Source organism: Balaenoptera borealis (assembly GCF_965194805.1).
Source record: "Balaenoptera borealis genome assembly, chromosome: 10".
NCBI lineage: Eukaryota > Metazoa > Chordata > Mammalia > Artiodactyla > Balaenopteridae > Balaenoptera > Balaenoptera borealis.
This window is the reverse complement of record NC_138874.1, coordinates 89,244,072-89,269,113: the sequence shown is the minus strand read 5'-3', so window position 1 is coordinate 89,269,113 and position 25,042 is coordinate 89,244,072. Positions and strand designations below refer to the sequence as shown.

The 25,042-nt window shown below is 35.4% G+C and overlaps 1 protein-coding gene across 7 annotated transcripts in view; it reads left to right on the top strand.

The window, feature by feature from the left end:
- The window catches only part of HPSE2 (heparanase 2 (inactive)), a gene marked incomplete at its 5' end in the record, with an annotated part of 614,795 nt that overhangs the window by 332,954 nt on the left and 256,799 nt on the right, over positions 1-25,042 (top strand). For all 7 annotated transcript variants that reach the window (XM_082408112.1, XM_082408107.1, XM_082408111.1 and 4 more), the window contains one exon: positions 18,597-18,770. In XM_082408112.1, the coding sequence (XP_082264238.1) occupies positions 18,597-18,770 (174 nt within the window). The remainder of the gene's footprint in view (positions 1-18,596; positions 18,771-25,042) is intronic.

Genomic DNA, 25,042 nt, shown 5'->3' with positions numbered 1-25,042 from the left:
GAGGCACATGAAAAAATGCTCAACATTGCTAATTATTAGAGATGTGCAAATCAAAACTATGAGATATCACCTCATACCAGTCAGGATGGCCATCATCTAAAAGTCTACAAACAATAAATGCTGGAGAGGGTGTGGAGAAAAGGGAACCCTCCTATACTGTGGGTGGGAATGTAAATTGGTACAGCCACTATGGAGTACAGTATGGAGATTTCTTAAGAAACTAAAAATATAGCTACCATATGATCCAGCAATCCCACTCCTGGGCATATATCTGGAGAAAAACAGGGTTTGAAAGGATACATGCACCCCAGTGTTCATTGCACCGCTGTTTACAATAGCCAAGACATGGAAGGAACCTAAATGTCCATTGAAAGATGAATGGATAAAGAAGATGTGTATATATACAATGGAATATTACTCAGCCATTAAAAAGAATGAAATAATGCCATTTGCAGCAACATGAATGGACGTGGAGATTATCACACTAAGTGAAGTAAGTCAGACAGAGAAAGACAAATATCTTATGATATTGCTTATATATGGAATCTAAAAAAAAATGATACAAACGAACTTATTTACAAAACAGAAACAGACTGACAGACTCAGAGAATGAAGTTATGGTTATGGGGGGAAGGGTGGGGGGTGGGATAGATTGGGACTTTGGGATTCACATGTACACACTGCTATTTTTTTAAATAGATAACCAACAAGGACCTACCATATAGCACAGGGAACTCTGCTAAGTATTTTGTCATAACGTAAACGGGAAAAGAATTTGAAAAAGAATAGATACATGTATATGCATAACTGAATCACTCTGCTGTATATCTGAAACTAACAAAACATTGTTAATCAACTATATTCCAATATAAAATAAAAATTTAAAAAAAGAAAGGAATCCAGTTTGGAAAGGTTAAGTAAAATTATCTCTATTCACAGACAACATGATTGCATAGAAACTTTCAAATAATCTACAAAGACATCACTGGAACTGATAAGTATGTTTAGCAAGGTAGCAAGATACAAGGCTGATATAAAAAATTTGTATTTCTATATTCTAACAATGAACAATTGGAAATTGAAAATTTAAAAATAATGTCACTTACAGTAGCACCCCAAACCATGTAACTATTAGGTACAACTCTAGCAAAATACGTGTTTACATAGCCACGCCATGGAAGCGTGTGTAAGATTTGCATGCTGAAAATACAAAACTGCTAAAGTACATTTTAAAATACCTGAATAAATGGAGATATTTTTTGTGTTCATGGTTTGCAATACTCATTATTGTTAAGATGGCAATCTAATCTTTAGAGTGATCTGTAGAATGCAATCCCAATCAAAATCCAGTGGGATCTTTTATAGAAATTAACAAACTGATTCTAAAATTTACTTCTTTATAAGGTTGTTCTGAGGATCAAATGAAATAACTACATATAAAGAGTTTACTACAAAGCCTAGCATACAGAAAGCAAGAAATGTTAACTATTATTACTCAATCTTTTTAACCATTTTAAATTGAAGTATAGTTAATTTACAATATTGTGTTAGTTTAGGGTGTATACCAAAGTGATTAAGTTACACACATATCTATGTGTATATATATGTGTATATGTGTATATATATATATTCTTTTTCAGATTCTTTTCTATTATAGGTTATTACTAGTTATTAAAATAATTCCCTATGCTATACAGTAGGTCCTTGTTGTTTATCTATTTTATATATATGTGTGTATACGTTACAGTCATTTCATTGCTCCTTTTGGCCAGTGGATGTCTTTGATCTTAAACACCACATTTTCTTCAGTATATACTGAGAGTTGTATTCTTTTGGGCATTCATTATCATTCATTCATTTTTTTCTTTCATTCTACAAATACTTACTGAGCACCTACTCTGTACACAGCATTGTGGTAAGCTGGGGAAACAATGAATAAATAGGCAAACTATGACTGCTACCTTCATGAAGTTTTCATTCCAGGGGCAAAATAGATATTAAACTACTTTTTACACAACTCTTCAATTAAACTGTGAAAAGTGTTTTGAAGAAGTAGGGAATATTATGAATGAGATGACTGGGAGATTTAACCTAGACTGGAAGTAACATCTGAACTGAGATAGGAGAATAAGAAGAAGGATCTAGACAGAGGGGACCACCACAGACAGGTCCTGAGGTGATGAGAGAAAGCCAGAGTGGCTAGACATATAAGGTAAAGAAGAGAGGTGTTCAAGAAGCTATTGGAGAGGAAGGCAAGGGCTAGATTTTACAGTAGGCTTTTCTCTTAAAAGTAATAGAAGGGTTTGTAAAAGGTATTTGGTAAAAGAAGGATTAATACATCTATCCTGCTTTCACGCATCACAGTTTTATTTTTGAAGACCTAATATGTCTAGGACACTAAGCAGATTGCTGAGAATTCAGCAGTGAAGACCCCAGACATAAATTTATGGTGAAGTTACTGAAGCTTACACTTTAAGATCCATCACCTGTTAGTGTGTGAGTACCAGTAATGGGAAAGGAAAGCCAGGTTGCAATCAGGATGCATTTCTAAGTAAGCATTTCTAGTAAATTGCTTAAAGAAGTCTCAGAAGAGAGGGATCTTAAGCTCTAAAGCCTCAATAATCTGTTGTGATTTCTTTTCTCATTCTAGATAATATACATATTTATACATAATTTTGTATATTTTGTATTTATAATTTATATCCTTCTCTTAAAGAAGGCTCCCTAAGTTGCATTAGTTTCAGAATCCACGAAACCTGGATCTACCCCTGGTTACAGCTCTCTTACAGTCTTACAGGGGACGCAGTTAAATAAACAATTTTAGTATAATATGACAAGTACTTTGATAGAGGAAAGCACTAGACCCAGACATGGGTGGAGAGATAGTGGAAGGCAGGGAAACTAGGACCTGAAGGTTATAAGAATTAGTAGGTACAAAAACAAGGAGAGGTGCAGATCCCTGAGTTAAAAGTAGAGAAGGAATAGTAGCGTCTTTGGGCCAAGCACAAAGTTAGTAGCTACTGGTTGCCATGGAAATCGACTCCGATCATGATTTTGAAGAAAATTATGAATTTGGACCAGACTAAAGAGCAAAAAACTCTTTTATGGCTTTCCTCCATCTGTTCTGCCTATAACAAGGGAAGATCAAAGAAGTAAGTAAAACCTTGCCAGGAAGTAACAGAAGGCAGTCCCAGATAAGGTTGGTAGGGAAAGCATTTAATTAAAGTCAGTGCCTTGAGAGAGTAGGTCAGACAAACGGATTGGATTTTACCTTCAACATGTTGCATGCTTTGAAGTATAGACATATACCTCTAGTATTCCTCAGTATTTAATACTCCCAAGAATATAAGCCTGTAGGTCCCTGTAGCACTAAAGATTTTAGTTGTTAATATTATTATTACTATTATTATTTTCTTTATTTTTCAAATTTACAGACGCTGGTAAAAATTCAAACCTTATTGCAGTATATAGAGTAAGACATGATCATCCACTCTTATCCCTCCTAATTCTCAGGGTTATCTGTTAGTTTGGTGGGTCTCTTTTCAGACCTTTATCTGTGGATATGCAAATATATATACTCATAAACATACAGAGAGCTTTCAAAATCCTAAAAAGGAGCCATAGTATACTTATTGTTTATTAACTTGTTCTTTTTCACTTAACAGTGTATCATAGCTCTACTTCTGTGAGTACAGATCAACCAATTAATTGTTTCATGTTACATTATATTCATAGTAGGTTTATACCTTAATTTAAAAAATTTTTATGGAAAGAATTTAAACATATGCAAAAAAGCAGAGAGACTTGTATAATGAAACCATCACTCAATTTCAACAAGTAACAACTCATGGTAATTTTGTTACATCTATATACTCACCCACTGTCCTACCCACTTATGAATAGACACTAAGGTTATGTCTAAGACTTTACTAAACAAATGGGACTATAATGTGTATTTGTAATTGTATCTGTGCATGCATATTATAAAAACTTTGAGCCCCAGAGCACCAGTGAGTGAATGTCAATTGGGGTATTCTCTGATAGAAGAGCAACCTGGGAAGGTGGATGTTTGGACTGTACTAAACTGCCTGAGAAAAACTAAGTAGAAAACTAAAATCTGGAAGTTAGCTGTTTTGTATAGCTGGGGGCTTGGAATGGAAACCAGTCATTAGAGATAAATGCTTTCACTTAAGATAAGCTCTAGTTTACATGTTAAGCTAGTAAACTGGAACTTCAGAGCTATGTAACTAGGACGCTAATTGGAGATTATCAAGACTGGAACTTTATGGCACCTTTGAAGGACTCTCTAAATGTAATAATGGGAATATAGGTTTTTATGTAGAGACTGTAAAATTAGGGAAATGTGAGCTGTATTTAAGAGCGCCCAGATTGCACTCAGATTTTGTTAGTGTGATTTCTCTGAAGATTATCAGATGTTTGCATTATTCAGACCTAGTTATAAAATAACATGCTTTACCAATAAAGAGAACTTTGTTTTATCTGGCTCAGAAAAAGGATTTATGTCTTTTAAACTCTCCTAAGTGTTAGTTGAAGGGTTGCTGAAGCATGATTGATTTCTAGAAGAGTTCAGAATTCTGATTTCTTGATTAAGCATTATATGCTAGAAATCATATATGATTGACCACATGAGCTATTGCATTAATTAGGTTGTGAAGTTGTAATGTTTCCAATTAGTGGAGTTGAGAAAAGTGTGGAGCAACTAAAAGATAGGTCATATACAGAGTTTTAATTTAGTGCTAGGTCATATACAGAGTTTTAATTTAATTTCTGGATACCATATTTTAAGATAGGCATTGATCAAGAGCAACTAAAAAATGGAAGGATGAGGCTTTTGTTTAAGACAGGATGACCAGGAGAGTGATGGTACCATTGACAGAAACAGGATTTCTGGGAGGGAAAAAAGAGTTTGGGGGGTGGGGGATGATGATGAGTTCAGAAGATTCTTGGAGTCAGAGAATTGTGGGCCAGAGATGTTCATTTTAGAACGGCTCATATAGAGCTGTAGACTGAAGCCATGTAAATGAGTCATCTGTTGGAGCTTGTAAAAGAACTCAAGGCTGAGAAGTAGTTCTTAGAATATCTCCCCATTTAGTATGCAGAAAGATAAAGTGAGGCTGAGAAGAACCTGTCAGAGATGAGAGAGCCTAGTCACAGCTGTGACCCAGAAAATGGGAGTCAACGCTTTCCTGTGTCTTCCACAGTGACTCAGTCATTAAAGGGAAAGCAAAGGTGTTTTTGATTTTCTCATCAATACACTTGAATAAGTTACTGCACTGAGTTGAGAAACTCCTCATTTAGGCTACTGGAGCTTATTTTATTACTCTTATAATTAAATACTATCACCAAGATATAAAGAACTTCTTCATCACTTTTCTACAGAGACAGTTATCATATTGGAAACTCAATTAGGTTTATATATCCCACCTAGACAGGGTACAAGGGAACAATGAAGAAATATCAAGAAAATATTCCAAATAAAACTTGAGAATTATCACATATGTGAAATGGGATCCATTGTGTTAGCAGTACAGCATCGCTAGGATCAGTCACACCGTATGAATGGTGTGGGCAAGTGAACTAAGTTATTGAGTGCCTGCTATGTAATAGTACAATGCATCCTTTAAACTTCACAGCAACTTTGAGAGAGAGGTGTTATGATACTCATGAAGGGGAACTGAGGATTAGAGCAAAAAAATTGCATGTGAATTTGGACGGAAATTGAAGTGTTAGATGTCTGATTTAAAACGTGAGATTCTCATATCATGGAGTGAATAGGTGGGGAGTAGGTGCAGGTTTAGGTGACATAAGAATGGCAGACACAACATGTGAATGTACTTATTGCCACTGAACTGTTCACTTAAAAATGGTTAAAATGGTAAATTTTATGTCTTGTGTATATTACCACAGTAAAAAAAAAAAAGAATGGCAGAATTTTAAAGATATTGATGCTGTGTGAAAGATACATGGGGATTTGTTATATTCTATTCACTTTGTATATGTTTGAAATTTTCCATGATCAGAAGTTTAAAAATTAGGATTCTTTAAAGTCAGATTTAAATGTATGCAACATCTTTCCTGAAGCATGGGGATTAAGGATATCCCCATAACCACCTACTTACTTGAAAAACATTACATCTTTTTAACCAAATTGTGACTATGAGATCATCATTATAATAATACATCCCAATAGCTTTAATATTTAATGTTTTTTACAAACCTTTTTTTACATTGAGTATATGTGACATTTTTATGTGGCAGGTCTTATCATTCCATTTTTACAGATAGTTGTAGTGATTGCCCATGGTCTCATAGAAAGTAGGAGGCAGGGATTCAAATACAAGTTTTCTGACTCCAAGTCCAGTGCTTTGTTCCCTGTGCTCCCTGGGTGGTGTTATTTTGGTAGTGGCTTCTTCATGATGTCTTCTGGGGTTCCAAACCTGAACTGTTTGCTCACTAGTAGTATTACTGTTGGATAATTTTGGGCAAGTCAGTTAACTTTAATCACTTCATTCTTCTTATTTGAAAACTGAGGAAACTGAACTAAATGACAGTCTTGGTTCTGCTTCATCTCTAAAATTTCACAGATTAGGTTCGATGGTAATTTAGGCACTAATAGAATAGAGGTGTAGAAATAAAACGGGAAGCAGCAGTCCTGTTGTATGTGCTAGGTCATATACAGAGTTTTAATTTAATTTCTGGATACCATATTTTAAGATAGGCATTGATAAAGAGAACTATAACCAGAGAACAATCCTAGTCGATGCCCTCAAGGCCCTTATGATGCAGCAGTCTAATAGCTCAATTCATGTGACAGTACTTCTTGCTCAGTGTCTACCACTCTCATTCCTTATATTTTCTATACAGACTTTGGATTTTCCAGTCTTTTCCTTCTCCATCATTCCTAGTGACAAACTACCCCACCGCACCTTTCTTGTTTGTTTGCTTTTAGTTAGTATTTGTGGCAAAATAAACTATACTACACTACAATTGAAGGAAAGCTACACTACAGCGGAGACTTTGCGATTGCCACTGGGTGGTCTACACAAATTTCAATTTCATAAATGCTTAACAATTCCTTTTCACATTACCTATGTAAAAGCACTTATTTATTTACCTAAGTATTTAGTCTATTTTATTTAAACTGTATAGATTTATATTCAGTCACAGTTATTTTTATTTGTTTGAAGTTTGTAAATGTATCTTTGTTCTTATTAATAACTCACATTCTGTTTTCCATCTCATTCTTCCTTAATTTTTTAGTGACTCTTGAGATTTTCCTAAAGCTCTGTATTCAGGGTTTTGAACAAGTAAGGAAAGCCTTCCTGCATTTGCATCTAATTCATAGGATTTGTCCACATTATACTTCTATTTTTAGAATTGACATTTTTGCTGCCATCTGAAGGATAAACATACATTGATCTCTCCCTAGCAAAAGATACATTTTTTCATCCCATCCGCCTTGCATATTAGCAATGAAACAACTGATATTCTACATTGAAAGGACAAACTTTTTATAACCTGTATAACATGAATCTAATCTCAAGGAATCATCAGATAAACCCAACTTAAATACTACAAAACAAATGGCCAGTAGTTTTAAAAATGTCAATGTTGTGAAAGACAAAGAAAAGATGGGGAACAGTTCCAGATTAAAGGAAACTAAAGAGATGTGAAAATTAAATGAAATCTGTGATCCTGGGCTGGATCAATAAAATTTCTATAAAGGACATTTTTGGGGGGCCATTAGCAAAATTTAGGTCTATAAATTGGATAATAATGTTGTTATCTAATTTTTGTTAATGTTATTCTCTGATTTTGATTATTATTGGTTATTTTAGTGAAAATTTCCTGATTTTGATAATTATACCTTCATAATTGTCCTTGATCTTAGGAAAAACACACAAAAATACTTAGGAGTTAAAAAAAACTTTACAATTCTTGAGATCCCTCGCATATAACTTCTTCATGATTTAGCAGTGTGGCACTTCAGCACCTCACCTCAGGGCAGCAGTCTCTGACTACTCAAACAAAATAGTTTTTCACCCAGTCTCCATTACATTAACCTGATTTCTTTTCTTCATAGGACTTACCACCATCCGAATTTATCTTGTTTATTATTGCCTATCACCTCCTCACTCCCACTCTTCCTTTCCTACTTGTTTAGAGTATAGGTCCCTGAAAGCAGGGACCTTGTCTGTCTTAATGATTGCTATAAACCCATTGTCTAGAACAATATCTGGCACATAACAGGTACTCAGCAATATTTGTATTTGTCAAATGGATGAATGCATTTATATGTACAAAGACTAGAGATGAATAGCAGCAGGAAAAAAATCGGTTGTAGGGAGTGATGTTATGGATAACTAAAAATTTTATTGAATACCACTAGCCGGTTGATTTTATAATAGAAAGTGCCTGTGACTCCAAAATAGTTTATACCTAGAGTGCTGTCTGCTGTAATGGTAGCAGTGATGGGTTACTTTCTTCCTAAAGCAAAGGCCTGAGGAGATAGGACATGGTATAAGGATTAGGGAAAATAGGGTTACCAAACTTAACTGGGGAGAACATCTGACTTCCAAACTATCCTGGGCTGTTTGTGGAGCAGTAGATATGACCCTGAGAGAGGAAGAGTCTCCAGGCTGATGGAAATAGAACATTCACACACTTTGAGAACAACCCAGTGGCTTGAGGGCCCATCCTAACGAAAAATTTCCCATTCCAAGTTATTTTTTTGTCTGTGAAGTGAGCATGTCATTATTACTTTGCCACATTTTGAGGTGCTGGAGAAGAGCTAAGGCAAGCATTTGTTTAATACAGGCACTAAGTAACAACATTCCTCATTTCATCTTCTTCCGACCTTTGCAAAGCCCTTCTTCAATGCTGTTCTCTTTGAGGCTGTATTTACTCCATATTAAATGTCTCTCTGAGTAAACTCTTTGGGTAAGAGCCAGTCTTCATGGTGTTCTTGCTAATGCAAGAGTTTGGAGCTATCTATAAATGACAGGTCTCCTTTGTACAGTTGGTTGGAGCAATACCACCACTCTGACCCCCGAGTGGCAGAAACCATTTCCCATTCTTCATTATTTGTAGGAATTTGTAAGGAGCTGGGCTTCATTGGACTCTTTTAAATGCATAAAAATGCCAACCACACTTTGCAGACATGATGTTTTCAGACACTTGTGAATTCAAAAATACCCTTTATTCTTTCCAACTCAATAAGAAGGCTGTTCCTCCATGGAGACCTAGCCACAAAGCAAGTTTGAAGTTTTCTTTTGTTTGGCTTATATGGAATTATAGGTGAACTAGCTATAGAAGCCCCTCCACCCTTTTTTATGTTTGAGGTGGGGGAGGTGAATGGTAGAAACAAAGCTGAAGTTGTCTTCATTTCACTCTTCTTTATGTCTAAAGGGTTCAAACAGATTTAGATACAAATAATGTTTTCACTTTGATGATCAGAAAAAGATAAAAACAAATAGCTAATGATTGGTTTATTGGCTGAAAGGAAAACTGTTTTGGATTGTTTGGTAGGACTGTATTCTAGCAAAAGTATACACCTGAACCAACAGGCACAGGATTTTACCTCTTCAATGGTACATTAATTTATAAGTTCTTCTTTAAAGTTCAGCTCAAGGTTATACTCAGTTTTGTAAAAAATCAGAGATGATAATGAACATATTTTCCCATACTATTCTGAAGATAGGTAATTTTTAACTGTTACATATCTGGTATAGCATGGGAAATATTCAAAACAGCGTAATTTCAAAGAGCCATTTTCATTTTATGCATGCCAGAAAAATAAAATTAGATAAGTGGAAAACTTGAAATAGAAATTGAGTGACAGGAAGAATAATTCAATAGAAGGGGTACAGAATTAGGCATCGGAAAACTGGCCCATGGTTCTGTTTCTGTGCCGTGTTAGTCAAATCTTGTGATCTCTCTAGGCCTCCATTCAAACATTCACTCTGTGGGCAATATAATATGACAAATAGATATGAAGTTATTTTGAAAAGAAATAAGTGCTATAATATTGGGGGACCAAAGGGGTTATTTAGTTAAGTAGATGTATCTCTGCAACACAAATGCATTTTTTTGTAGAGATATTATTATATGAGGTCAACTGCTATTTAATAGGTATTTCGGTCAAGTATTTGAAACTTATGAATAAGGCAAACAAACTCTGATTTGGGAAGTAATTACCTATAAGGAAAAAGTCCACCTGTCTTCCATCCTATGTTTCCCAGCAGATGTGCTAAACACATAGTCTCTACTTTCTCAGCACGTTATCGGTCCTCAACACTAAGCAATCTGGCTTCCATTTCTATCTGTATTAGTTTTCTTGAAGCTCATCAGTCTTCGTTTGATGGCCAGTCCTTTTGTTAAGGCTTTGTACTGAGTATCTGCTATAGCATTACATTTGTTCCTTCCTCCAGGTTCTAATGCCTCCCCCACCCCCACTCAATTCTAGCATTTATTATGTCTTCATATTCTAAAGGGAAAAACAATGATAAGCTGTGGAAAAAATGATAGAACATGAAACAGAAGGTTATATGTAAGTTTTGAAACATAAGATATCTCTTTGTTCTATGACAAAAAAATTTTGCAAAATGTTTATTGATAGAAGCTCAGAAAAAGAGGAACTATGAGTGCCATCTTGTGGCAAGGCATGCCGTACCACAGCTAATTAGACATGTCTCACTCGCCCCTCTTCCCCCCAGATATTTTAGCTGTGCTCTGCATGTCTGTGTCATTTGATACTGGGGTCCATTCCTTTTTGAAGCTTTTTAAATCTCTGGTCTGGGAGTCACTGCAGTAATTCTCAGTCTTTATCTTCCTTTATGTATCTTCTTTGCTTTTCAAGATTCGATATTATATTACCTTATTATTTTGAAAATCACCTTCTTCGTTGGATCTCATTGCTATTCTTTCATCTTGATTCTTGGATCATTCTATGACTTTCTCTTATCTCTTCTTGACAATTCCACTTACTTCTCTCCTGACAACTGTGGCTCTACTCTAAGACTCAGCCCTTAGTAGAGTTGTCAGATAAAATACAGGACCTCCAATTAAATTTGAATTTCAAATAAACAATGAATAATTTTTAGCATAAGTGTGTCCCAAATATTAATGGGTCATACTTGTATTAATGCAGTAGCATTATTTGTATTTATATTTGCTAAATCTGGCAATCCTAGCCATTAGCTTTCTGTTCTTTCCTTATTTGTGATAGATACAGAGATGTATTGCTCAGATTTCCCTTCAAAGAAATACTTGCTGCCCAGTGGTGGGGAGTAAAGTCAGCAGACAACAGCCTCCAGCTGTCATTTCCTTCAGGATCTGTCTGCCTAGCTTCCACTAGAAATTCCTCTGTTCTTCCAGTTTCTATTGAATAGTCACATATGACTCCCCAATATTATTCATTCCAAAATGAACACTTAAGGCAATAAGTAGAGTATTTGAATGCATTTAACAGCATGTAGTAATAGACATAATCTCGAGGGAATTTGCTACAATGAATAATGGTAATTCAGGTTGGGTTATATATAGGGTGCAGACAGATTGCAAGTGGTATTGAATGGGCCTAAATAACACCTGCAGGAGTCAGACATTTATTAAGGCTTATTGTGTATTGGATACTGAAATGGATGCTAAAAAAGCAGACATGGTACCTTCTCTTTGGCAAATGCTCCACTCTGCCTTTAGAGAGGGACGCAGAGCTGAACAATGATAGCATGGTTGTCTATTGCTGTAGCAGGAGCCAATAAAGAGCTGGGAGAGATGAGAGGAGGGAGCCCCAATGTCTCTACCTTGGAGAATCAGGGAAAACCTCACAGAGAAGGCCATAGGCCTAAGCTATGAAGAATGAAGAAAAGAGGAGAAAGGATATTCCAGGCAGAGATAAAAAGCTTAGAGCAACGAGAGCCATGGAATAATGTGGTTTGTCAAGGAATGGTGAGGAGTTCTAACATGACCCAAAGTTCATCACACTAGTGTTTGAGAAACGTTTTGGCCAAGTCTAAGCAAGTATCAGGCAGAAAAAATAGTTTACTTGTTTTAAGGACTCAGTCCAATCTTATTCATTTCTAAATTGGCAAAAAGGACAAAAATACCCCTTGGTAACTATTTGTTCTTTTGAAAACTTCATGTGAAGGGAGAGTGCTTTTTCTGTGTGGCTAAGGATTTACACATGTGTTTCTTACTCTTAGCTCTTAGAGGACAGTACTGAACTTCAAAAGGGGAGATGGGTGCTGAGTTCAACAGCGTACTGTCAGCTTATTCTAATTGTGAGCACATGAAAATATGAACAGATTATCAAATCTCATGAAAAACAAAATGTAGAAATGGGACATACTTGAGCAGAGCTCAGGTGATACTTTGACATCCTCTGAGGCAGCTGCCTCCTGCCCCACCCAACCCCTCCAAAGAAAAAAAGCACTTAATGGAAAGGGGCCTGTTTGGGGTAGAGTTAATACTTGGGATGCTTTCCTAGGTATTGAGTTCTGAAGAGACTTTAATGCCTCATCTTGACAGAATTCTGGGGAAGCACACATTGGAAGCCAAAATCACTTAGCAAGTCACTATTTAATTCCCAGGTGACATTTGTGCCTCCGTAATTTCTATAGAAGAGGAGTTTAGAGGTGGCTATCAGTTAGGAAGGTGAGGGATGAGGCCACCTCTATAAGATTTGTTCAGACAGCACTTTACATAAGATTAAGAAAATGTTAATTGTTCCTGTAAAATTAACAGGGGCTGGGATACGCTGCTTTGAGGACAGTGGTTATCTGGAAATCAGAAAATCCCTATGACAGTTCCACTCTCCCTCCTTTGTAGCTCTGTGTGTCTCCCAACCTTTCAAAATGTTTTGCTTAACCGGATTTATATCTTCAGTCAAAACTTCTCCCCTTAACTCTGGATTTGTATATTCTGATCACTCAAATTCTTTACTTATGTGTCAGTTAGGCATCTCAAACTTAATGTAGCCAAAACCAAAATTCTGATCTTTGCCTTCCTCTCCTTCCATCTCCCAATCTTCTACACTTCTTTCTTAAATGTCAGTTTCATCTTTCTGTTGCTCAAGTCAAAAGCTTGAGTTTTCCTTGACTATTTTTTTCCCCTCAGACCCCATATCCAATCTTCAGTAAATCTTCTACCTTTAAAACATCCCAGGAATCCAACCACTTCCACCACTCTGCTGCTACCACCCAGGTCCAAGCCACTATGATCTCTAGCCTGAATTATCACTATAGATGCCCAGCTACTTTCCTCGCTCTCACCTTTGCCCTCTATTCACCCTGTAGTCTCTTTTTGGCTCAGCAGCCAGGGTGATGCTTTTGAAATGTGAATCTGGTCATGTTCAAAACCATCCAGTGGTTTTCAGTGTCATTTAAGATAAGAGCCAAGGTCCTTACAATGGCCAGTAAGGCCCTACACAATCTGACCCTGCTGCCACTCTGACCTCATCTCCTATTTCTCTCCCTTATGTTCATTCTGGGGCAGCCATACTGGCCCCATTGCTCTTCTTCACAATCATCAGTCTCTTACCTGTCTCAGGCCTTTGCCTTTACTATACCCTCTGCCTGGAATTCTTTCCGTAGTTATCCCCTTGACTTGCTCCCTAACCTCCGTTGGGTCTCTGCTCAAATGTTAATCTTATCAATGAGGCTTATTTAAAATGACATACCACCCCCAGTGGTTCTACTATCCCCTACCCTGCTTTACAGACTCCATCAACCCCCACTACAGGCACATTAGAGGTAAACTCCGTGGCGCAAGGACCTATTTTCTGTTTTGTTCATGGCTATAACCCTGGAGACTATAATATTTCCTGGCATATAGTAGGTACTCAGTAAATATTTGTTGAATAAATGAATGAATCCTACTTGAAATTCCAGCCATCTCGTTGCTTAGATTAATGGGAGCCCTATTTTTTGTTCTTTGGATTGTTGTTTGTCTATTTTGTTTTTAAAGTGCCAAGTGCTGAGGAAACTGAGAAAAATGACCATCATTTATATCTTAGTGTGACTTCATTGACCTTATCCATTTGTAATATAGAGCTGAGATTAGCCTCATTGAAAAAATGGTTTTTGACAGATTGCAGTCTTGGTTCTTGATTTTTTTACTTTAACCTATCTCTGGTACTACTCTAGTCATTATTTTGTTTCTTTTCTTCCTTTTGTTGCCGCAGAACTTCAAGAAGTAAGTTCAGTGTACCAGAGTCTATTCTTTTTTCTCTACCATTCATTCTTTAAGTTCACACCCCAACCTAAATCTAGAGTCTAATCTCATTTTTTGATTAACCATAATAAGTTTACTTCTTCTTTCTCCTTTTTCTCCTCAATTTCTCACCAACATCTACTGTAATTGACCAGCACCTCCTTGAAACTGTCTTCTTTTGGGTCCCTTAATTCTACATTTCTGGTTCTCCTCCTTATTCTCTGTCCCCCCCCTTTTTTCCTTCTTCCTGACCTTTATATGTGGACACTTCTTAATGTTTTGTCCTACCATTTTGTCCTTCAAAACTCTCAAGAAGTTTCACAGCATCAACTTTCTCAGCACTATATAGATGACTCCCAAGCCTCTCTTTTCCATCTCTCTAAGACTCCAGCTCCTCATCTTTAATTGCCTGCTAGACAAGACTCCTTAAAATTCTGTTCCTATGAGATGCCAAGACAACCTGACTATAGGATATAAAGGCATTGGCACCCTCTGGTGGAGAGAGTAGAAGTCATCTTTAAGTATCTGCTTGCTTGGATGGAACCTGACAGGAGATGTTACAAGGAAGATTACATTTGTTGAGCATCTACTGAATGCTCTATATTCAAATATATGTCATTTAAAAAGAAACTTCAGGGTATATTTCTTGAACTAGCAATAATAATTATTATACATATCTTTCATTGGGAACTTTCAGTTTCTTACTAGACCATTTTTATGCAACAAACAGGATTTGGGCTGTGTGAACTCCTAAGCATGATTTTAAGGCAGGAAATTGTTCTCTGATAGATGCTGTGAAGGATATAATGAGATACAGTACCAGCCTTAAGGAACTTGACAGTTTAACTGGGTAAACATGCCATTCACTCTGGAGAAGTGACTAAATCAAGAGGTAATCCCAAGGTAAGACAATGTCACAGGCGCTCAGATGCCAACAAATGGTGTAAACCCTGAGTTTAAAGAAGGCTGAGGTCACTGTAGGTGGATTGGTGGGTTCACTGAGGAATGGCTTCACGGAGGAGGCGGGACTTAAACTTATCCTTCACAAAGTATTTCCCAAACTTCTAGCTCTCTAGTTCTCAATTTTTGCCATATTAACAAACTGTCTATATTGTTATTTTTCCACATTTTTCTTTATACTGACACTTTTTTGGTAAATACCATTTTCCTTGTCTTAAACCATCAAATCCATAAAATCACAGGTTTGATGTGCTTTTGTGTTTGATGTATGTTTTTCTATTACATATGAAACAAACAGAGATAATCCTCATCATATGGAGACAATTAGGTCTAGAAAAAGGCCACTTAAAGGGGATTAATCTACCTAAAAAGAATATCATTCATATGAAATTTTGATGCAAAAGTCTGATTAGGGTTTTAGTTTATAAATAAAACTAAAAATTATGAAAATAAGTGTATTTCATTTTATACTTAAATTATAAGCTGTTATTGCAGCTATGAACAATTTGAATGAACTAAATGATATTTAATTGAATATTGAGTATTTTTCTGATAAAATAATTTAACTTTTGTGGCACAGTCATAAGTATTAAAAAACATCAAAGTAGACCTCATATGATCTTTTAATAAAATTATTTTTTGAGCAACCTGTTTTATTATCACTCTTGTGAGGTTTCTCTTGTTCAGTTAACTGATAAAATTCTTCTAGATCCTTACTTATTAGTGGATTTGCATGTGATTTAAGCAATTATCAAACATTATTTTCACTGATCTCACGAAACCCTGTGTCTTTTTCTCACATTTGCAACTTGGCTTTCCAACAGATTTGTACTGAGTTTGCCTTATATTGGAGAAACTGAAAACATCATTGCTTTGATTAGTGAGGATATTGCCAAGTGGAAGGAATGTTTAAGTCAGTTCTCAGCTCAACAGTGAATATTTTAGTGTTAGGATTACTTTTATTTTCCTATGCATCCTTTAATTCTAGGACAGCCTTCTCAAACTTTATATCAGAGAAACACTTGAAATATTCTCAAGTCTCAGGGAACTTCTGGATAAAAATTATATATAAAGCTCATGGTATGTCAGTGTAATCATTTAGTTGTAGATATTATAATCCAATAATAATTGCCAATGCTCTTTTAAATAGAGTGATATTTTCCTGAGAATCTGTTTAGTTTGGCTGACATTTTAGCCTATTCTTTTGTGGGTTCCCCCAAAAAGGTCAGTGGTATGGATAGAATAAACTTCAATTTTTCTTTTTAAAATGTTCTACTTGATTTTTTGGTGCCTTACCCATGTAAGGCTAAAACATTATCACAAATTTCTATCATATAAATGCTGTTGAGGTATGGTACGTCATATATGGTAAGCTGTAAGCTTAGTTTTTTTTCCTTCCTATTTAAAACCGAAAATGACCTTTTAGACAACCTTTCTAGAAAAGAAAAAGTAATTAACTTTCATTCTTGAAATTAATCCCTTTTTTCCTTTTTATGAATTTGAAAAATTATAAGGCAAATATAGTATGTTTTTGTTAAGTAACTGGTTTAAGCCAAAATGGGATATAATTTTTCTAAAGATAGGCTTGTTAGGTTATTTAAATAAGGTTTATGAATTTATGTTAATGTGGTTTTCAATATGAAAATAAATTTACAGTATTGAATAGTAAAGTTACTAAAACTATATGTCAAAGCAATATGAATAAAATTATAGCCTAAGAAAACATTTTCTATGAGACTTTGGAAGAAACCATTTTCTTACTGAGTGGCATGGTCAGATTATGTAGATAATTATAAGATCAGTATACACATGTGTTGGTTTCATGATCATTTTAATAGGCCTAAAAATGCATTTTAATTTTAATTGCTATTTTGGAAATAAAAATAAATAATTAAGTTTATTTCCTTTTCTTTTAATAATAAGTTTATTTCTTTAATGTGGAACTATGCTGTTTGTTGTTGCTTAGTTACTTGATTCTGGGTTTAATGTGAGTTAAGTTCCCATGGATTTTATTTTCAACTAAAATGAGACAACTTCCATCCTTTTTCTTGATGCTTCTTAAAAAACACTTTCTTGTACATGTATGGGGATAAAAATGGCAGCAACCCTGTATCCCATTTCAAAAACTGATAATGGATTCAACCAAATGATCATGGTCCTGCTTTGTAGGACTAAAAGACCTATAACAGCTGCTATGAGACACCTTGGTCACTCTGTGTCATCTTTTGCAGAACCCCCTAATGATATTTATAGACCCCCACATGGTGTTTCACAGAATCCCATTTGAGAAACCCTGCTCTAGGGACTTGGATAATGAGTCCTAAGATAATGTGAACTCCTGTACATAATTATTAACCTAAAAATTTTTTCAATCTGTATACCACTTAAAATCATGTCATCCATATTTTGTGAAACACTGTATAAAAGGACAAGTAAAATCTGGATATGTTTAAAAGAGAAAGAAAAGGCACGACGAATGAGAATAATCAGAACAAAGGCCAGTGGGGCAGGGGATTCTATAATAAATAGAACTGGATAACACCTGCAAAGAATTCTTTGACAGTAATAGAGTGACCTGAAGTTGGGGAAAAATTATAGTTGAGTTGTAGGGGCCTTGAACTAAAGAAAACAAAGGTCTTGCAAATCCACTAAGGTTTTGAGGAATAAGTGAAACTAATGAAATTGATTGGGAAAAGATGAATCTGGCAATCTGGGAAGAATCTAGAGGCAGACAGGCAAGTACATTCTTGTAATAATTCATGCAAATGGAAATGAGAGCCAGAACCAGAATGGTGGCAATAGGAGTGAAGGAATGGGATGGATATGGGACATATGGTAAATAGCATTCATGGTATCTGGGATCAACCTAACAATGAACATATTTCTATTAGTAGTTGTGGTATTTCCATTCTCAGAAATATTAGAAATGTGAAATTGAGTGAGATTTGTTTTGGAAGTGCTGCTAGGTTGAGCTATTTTCTGACTCCCCAGCCAGTCATTGTTTCCTGGCCTTGTCTCCTGACACTATTCCTATCATTTCATAAAGGAGTACAGATCCAGCAGTGCCAGATTTTCTGATTTTTTGAGAAAAACTATAAATCTAGCTAGTTTGTGATATCCTCCCATTTCTAAATGTTAGCAATTCAATTTTTTGTTAACAGATAAAATATACTATAGACTAGATTTGGTTGTCAATTTGCAAACTTTATCTGGAGTTGTGTGTGCTGCTTTTGAAAATCACCTTGAAATGTACCCTGAACCAAAAGGTAATAGTCCCTTTTGGAAGCCTCTGTGTAATTCCTATCAGCAGGAAGCTCATAGAAAGGCTTTTTGTAGTAGCTAATATTTTCCTTTTGTTGGGATGTTGATTTGAAAGTTACAAGCCTTTCTCTGCTTCTTCCCAGCCAGGTCTCTAGACAAACTTTATAACTTTGCTGATTGCTCTGGACTCCACCTGATATTTGCTCTAAATGCACTGCGTCGTAATCCCAATAACTCCTGGAACAGTTCTAGTGCCCTGAGTCTGTTGAAGTACAGCGCCAGTAAAAAGTACAACATTTCTTGGGAGCTGGGTAATGGTAAGTAAGGATGTTGTTTCCTCTGAATTGACAAGATACAGGGTAAAAAATAAGATGGCTCAGACCATCTCTAGTACAGTGGCCCAGAAAACACTTGGGTTGTTTGACCACTGAGTTGACCTTCCAAATAGTAAAAGACCAAACAGTTGGAGAGTAGATTTAGTGAAGCCCACCATTTGCGTCTATAGTTATCTCTAGTTACCTTATCCCAAACAGAGGGGAAATGCCAAATGTGACTTATGATTAACAAATTGATATTAAACCAGATACAACCTATCTGCTCAGCCTAAGCTGAAATTTACAATCTTCCATAGAACACTGGTCCTACAAGATGACCCTTATAATAATTCAAAAGAGTTTGGTCAAGTATATTTGGGAACTGGTCTACAGTATATGTACTTCTTGAAGGTTCATAATGCACATTAGCATGTAAAAGGCTTGAGAAGTCCTGTTGCAATAAAATCTGTATAACATTTTTTTAACCCAGCATTTCTTAAATCATTTAACCAGGGTTGGTCTCAGGGGCATGCAACCTGTGCAGTCACATAGGAGCTCATGCTTAGAAGAGACCCATGCTTGGTTTAATGCTCTGCTATCGCCATCTTAATTTTTAAATAAAGGGATCCATGTTTTCATTTTGCATGGGGCCCTGCAAATTATGTAGCCAGTCCTGTTTAATCATTGCACTGAGTGTGTGTGGGTGTGTGTGTGTGGGAGTGTGTGTGTGGGAGAGAGAGAGACCTATTATCATCTCATGGAACAATGTTCCATGGAACACACAGTGTTCCTAAATCACACTATTTTTCCTAGTGATATACATGTATGTATGATACATATGATATTCTGTAGATTCCATGAGTCTCTAATATTATTGAGTCAACTACTATGGGTTATAGTTAAAATTATGGATAGTATAAATTTGAAAATATTCTGATTCCTAATAAAAAGACATTTTGCTAAACCTTAGAACAAAAAAACCAAGAATTCTCTTACAATTACTGTTACAAATTGATAATAATATTTTTGTCCATGGCCATGTATACCTGTAGCTAACCCATGTTTGTTTGGAGCACCGTGTGTGTGCGGGGGGGGGGGGGGCGGCAGTGTACACATACACAAGCACATGTGTGTATTTATGCACTCCACTCTAGAATTTGAAGTTCTCATAAGGTAGCAAGTGATGAGGATCTTATAAGAACAAGTGTCTTTTTTCCTATCACTTGCCATTAACTGGAATGTAGCTCTCTCTTCCTTCCCTGGAGTGGGGGAAATTGGGGGAGAGTTAGCTACCAAATGGAGACTTGTGCTGAACTGAAGATAATTTGGTTACAGGGGGCATAACTAGGGTAGCCTGAGATTTTTCATCTTCCCAACCAGTCTAGGTATCATACATTCTAGGACAAGAGCAAGAGTGATGTGATCAGCTTAGAACGAGGCAAAATTATTACATAGTAGACAAAGCCATTTACTGATCCCTCCCCGTCGTATCTTCTATTTCATGCTCCTTGACATTCTTTGGTATTTTATGTTGTCTACTCATGACTACCCCACCTAACCTTACCCTGCTCCAGTGTCAGACTCCACCCAGCTTAGCTCTTTTCTCCAAACCCAGCAAAATATTCTTCAAACAATTCAAACGATGCATTCCCCAAACAGGGCATTATACATGTCATGAGGGACCAATTAGGTGTAATGTTTAAAACGGGTGAGTGTAAGACAGTAAGGAGTGGTAGGGCCTCTGATGAGCTAGAGAATACATGCTGTGCCTAAAGTGTTTGTTTTCTTTCTAAAATATTTCTAAATAAAATTGGTTTGTAAAAGAATCTCAGGTGGTTGTAGATAAGCCCAAAGCAATTAAAACTTACTTACAAATGACTGATGGGAATAATTCCTTCAGGGTTTGTGGCATCTCTGAATTTGGGAGCTTATTAAATTAAATAAATCTTTAATTGGTATAACTGACGTGATTTGGTGGAGGTGGGGAGAGTATAGGCATCTTTCTGTATATATGTCTGTTCCAAATAACTGAGAGTCTGCCCCTTTCCATCCTTCCCCCAAATTATGCTAAACAGTTTAGAGACGGAGCTAATTACATTTTTAAAATGTTGTTTAGTCACCTTAGCCACACAACACTTGATTCCCATCATCATCAATCCATCTTCAAGGATTAACAAAAACAAAGAATCATTTTTGAGGAGGAGAAAAGGCACAGTCATAGATAAGAAAATAGATAGGGATATAGATAGCAATAGATAGAAAAATAACCAAATTTATGAATTTAAAAATTCAATAAAGTAGAAAGTATCTGGTAATGTTCCTGTGAGCGTTTCTATCAAGGTAGATATAGATGGTTTTTGAGTCTCTAGTCAAGAAGACTAGAGTTGGTCTGTTTCCTCACCCCCTTGCTTTTATTTTAAAAATTGAATTTCTATTTTTTGATATGACAAATAAGTAGTTTGCCCAAATAAACACACCTTTTAGGGTTTGAAGATTTATTTTGCTGATTCTGTAAAATGATAATTCATTTTACAACTACTGATAGTTTTTCTTGTGCTAGCATCATATCCCTTAAGATATCCACTGTATTCTGTTCACAATGATTCTGTGTTGTATATTTAGGCCCTTGCCCCTCAAAAATTATCTGATCATCCTCCTGGCTTGGACTTGTCTCTCCAATCTTTTATCCATTTTCTCTTTGGTAACCATATCTTTTTGGACAGACATAATAGTTGAACTATCATATCCACATTTAGGGAGGGACAATAGAACTGGTCAGTTCTCTAATCCTCCCATATACCCACATCCTGTTAACAAGTACTTTATCTCTAGAGCAAATCTGGCATTGGAAAAACTAAAATAGATATTTCTTTGGTTGTTTCTCCTGGAGTATCTAAACTTAAAGTGACTAAACTTTTTTAAAGTTTAAAGTATCTAAACTTTTTTCTCCTTTAAAATCAGTGAATAGTGTGGGCTACAGACCATGAAAGCAAAATATACCCAGTATCAAGAGGTGAAGTTTAAGAAAGTTTTAGGATGTCAAAGTCAAAGAATGACTTTCTTGATACAAGATTTTTAACAACTATGTTTTGTAGATATAAATGTTTCCTTAAATGTCATAAATTGTAAACTCTATATTTGATTAATGCTAGGTGATGATTGTAATTATTTGCATTTCTATTAATCATTGGTGAATCTAAAGTAAGGAAGAGCAGGGGGGAATTTTGAAGCCAAGACTCAAGTCTTGGAAGTGTAGAATAAGAAATTTAATCCAATTCTGCTCCGGAGAGATGGTGTTTGTTCTATAGAGGGCTATCCTTAACAAAAATTTTCTGAAGATAATGCAGCATCTCTAATTGAACACTACATTATGAATTGCTTCCCAAATTAGGTGTGTTCCCCAAATTGATCTGCCCACTTCTGAGAACAAATAAAAGCCACTGTTATCAATTACTGAATCAGTGTCATATATTTATACCTATGCCTGACCTATACATTCACCAATTATTCTTGTTTGATTTTAGTTATATGAATCAGTTCCCTGGAACCTGATGTCTGCTGAGCAATTTCATAAAATCAAAATTATGACCTTATAAAACTTAGCCCCTTAGAGATGATGATTCTGGCAGCCCAGCTTTATTAATTCATTCATTAACTCAATATTTATTAAGCTTTCAGTCTGTGTTTGTGTGGATAAATGTATGATGTATTTATGTATAGCCATTTATACAGTTTTATTATGTATATTTGTGTGTATATAACAGGTATAGTCTTGTGAGGGCCAAACACAGGGTTGAGCCACCGTGTTCAGACACACTTCCAATTGTTTATGAGGCTAGATCATAGCCCATAGCTTTAGAGAACTGTATTTTTGTTGGAGAGAGTTTGGTGCTTAGGGAAGGAGAAGAGGGGGAAAGAGGAAGAGAAGAGAAGATGAGAAAACATATATAGTTTCTTTACCTGCTTACTTTTCTCCTTTCCCTCTCCCTGCCTGCTTCTCACCTTCATCACATTTATCTTCTCTATTCTTTCTCCACATACTCCCATCTACATAATACTCTCATGCTGTTTAGTAAGTTTATAGACTTGTACAACCATCTCCACAGTCCAATTTTAGAACATTTCCATAACTCCAAAAAGATCCCTCATGCCAGTTTTCAGTCAGTCTCTGTAACCATTCCCAGTCCCAGGAGACACTAACCTGCTTTTTGTCTTTATAGATTTGTCTTTTGTGGACATTTCATATAACTGGAATCATACGATATGTAGTCTTTTGCATCTGACTTCCTTCACTTAGCATGTTTTTGAGGTGTATCCATTTTGTAGCATGTAAAAGTAGTTCATTCCTTTTAATTGCTGAATAGTATTCCAATGTATGAATATATATATATATTCATATATATGTGTGTATATATCTCTCTATATATATATCTACATAGAGATATATCTATATCTATATCTATATCTATCTATATATATACATATATATCTCGCATTTTGCTTTTCCATTCACCAGATGACAGACATTTGGATTGTTTCTACTCTTTGACTGTGATAAGTAATGCTGCTGTAAATATTCATAGACAAGTCTGTGTGTGGATATATACTTTCATTTCTCTTAGGAAGATACCTGGGAGAGGAGTGGAGTCGCTAGTTTCTATGGTAAATTTAAGTTTATTTTTAAACAAACTACCGCACTACTTTTCAAAGTAGCTGTACCATTTTACATTTTCCCCAGGAATGAATGAGGATTACAGTTTTTCTACATCTTTGGAAACACTTGTTAATGTCTATTTTTTTGATTATAGCCATTTTAGTGGTTTTGAAGTAGTATATTAATATGGCTTTAATTAGCACTTCCCTAATGACAAGTGATATTGAGCATCTTTTCATGTGCTTATCAGCCATTCTTACATCTTCTTTGGTGAAATGTCTACTCAAATCTTTTGTCTTTTTAATTGGGTTATCATATTATTCAGTTGTAAGAGGTTTAAATATATTCTGGATACAAGATCTTTATCAAACATATGACTTGCAAATATTTTCTCCCAGTCTATAGCTTATTTTATCATTTTCTTTATGGCATCTTTTGAAGTTCAGATGTTTTGAATTTTGATAAAGTTCAACTTACCAATTTTTTATTCTACTCTTTGTGCTTTTGGTATCATATCTTTGCCTAACCCAGGATCACAAAGTTTTTTTCCTATTTTTTCTTTTAAAAGTTTTGTAGTTTTTGCTCTTACATTTGGGCATAAGATCCATTAGGAGTTAATTTTTGAGTATGGTGAGAAGTAAGAATCTAAATTCATCTTTTTGCATATGGCTACCAAATTGTCCCAGCATTGTTTGTTTAAAAGATTATCCTTTCCTTACTGAATTCTCTTGACACTTTTGTCAAAAATCAGTTGACCACAAATGGGTTTATTTCTGGACTCAAGTCTCTTCCACTGATCTGTATGTCTGTTCTTGGACTACTATACTAGGACTACATTGTCTTTGATTTTTGATATATGTATTTATTGCAAAATGATCACCATGATAAGTTCAGTTAATATCAATCACCTCACATAGTTACAAATACTTTTATCTTGTGATGAGAACTTTTAAGATCTACTCTGTTAGCAACTTTCAAATGTACAATACAGTATCGTTAACTATAATCACCATGATGTACATTACATCCCCGTGACATTTATTTGATAAGGTAAGTTTGTACCTTTTGATCATCCTCACCCATTTTGCCACCCTCACACCTGCCTCTGGTAACCACCAATCTATTCTCTATGTTTTTTTTTTACATTGTCTTGATTACAAGTTTTATAATGAGTTTTGCAATTGGGAAGTGTAAGTCCTCCAACTCCATTCTTCCTTTTCAAAATTGTTTTGGCTCTCCTAGGTGTTTGCATTCCATGTAAATTTTAGGGTCAGTTTGTTAAATTTCCTCAATAAAGCCTGCTGGAATTTTAACAGAAAACATTGAATCTGTAGATCAGTTAGGGAAAATTGCCATCCCAATAATATTGACTGTTCCTATCCATGAGCATAGATTACATCCCATTTATTTAATTTTAAATTTCTCTCAGCAATGTTCTGTAGTCTTCATTGTACAAGTTTAGCACTTCTTTTATTAACTTTATTCTAAGTATTTTATTCTTTTCGATGAAATTGTGAATGGAATTATTTTAATTTCATTTTTGTATTGTACCTTGCTAGTATTTAGAATTGATTTTATATATTGATCTTTTATCTTGCTGAACTTGATTTTTAGATCTTGT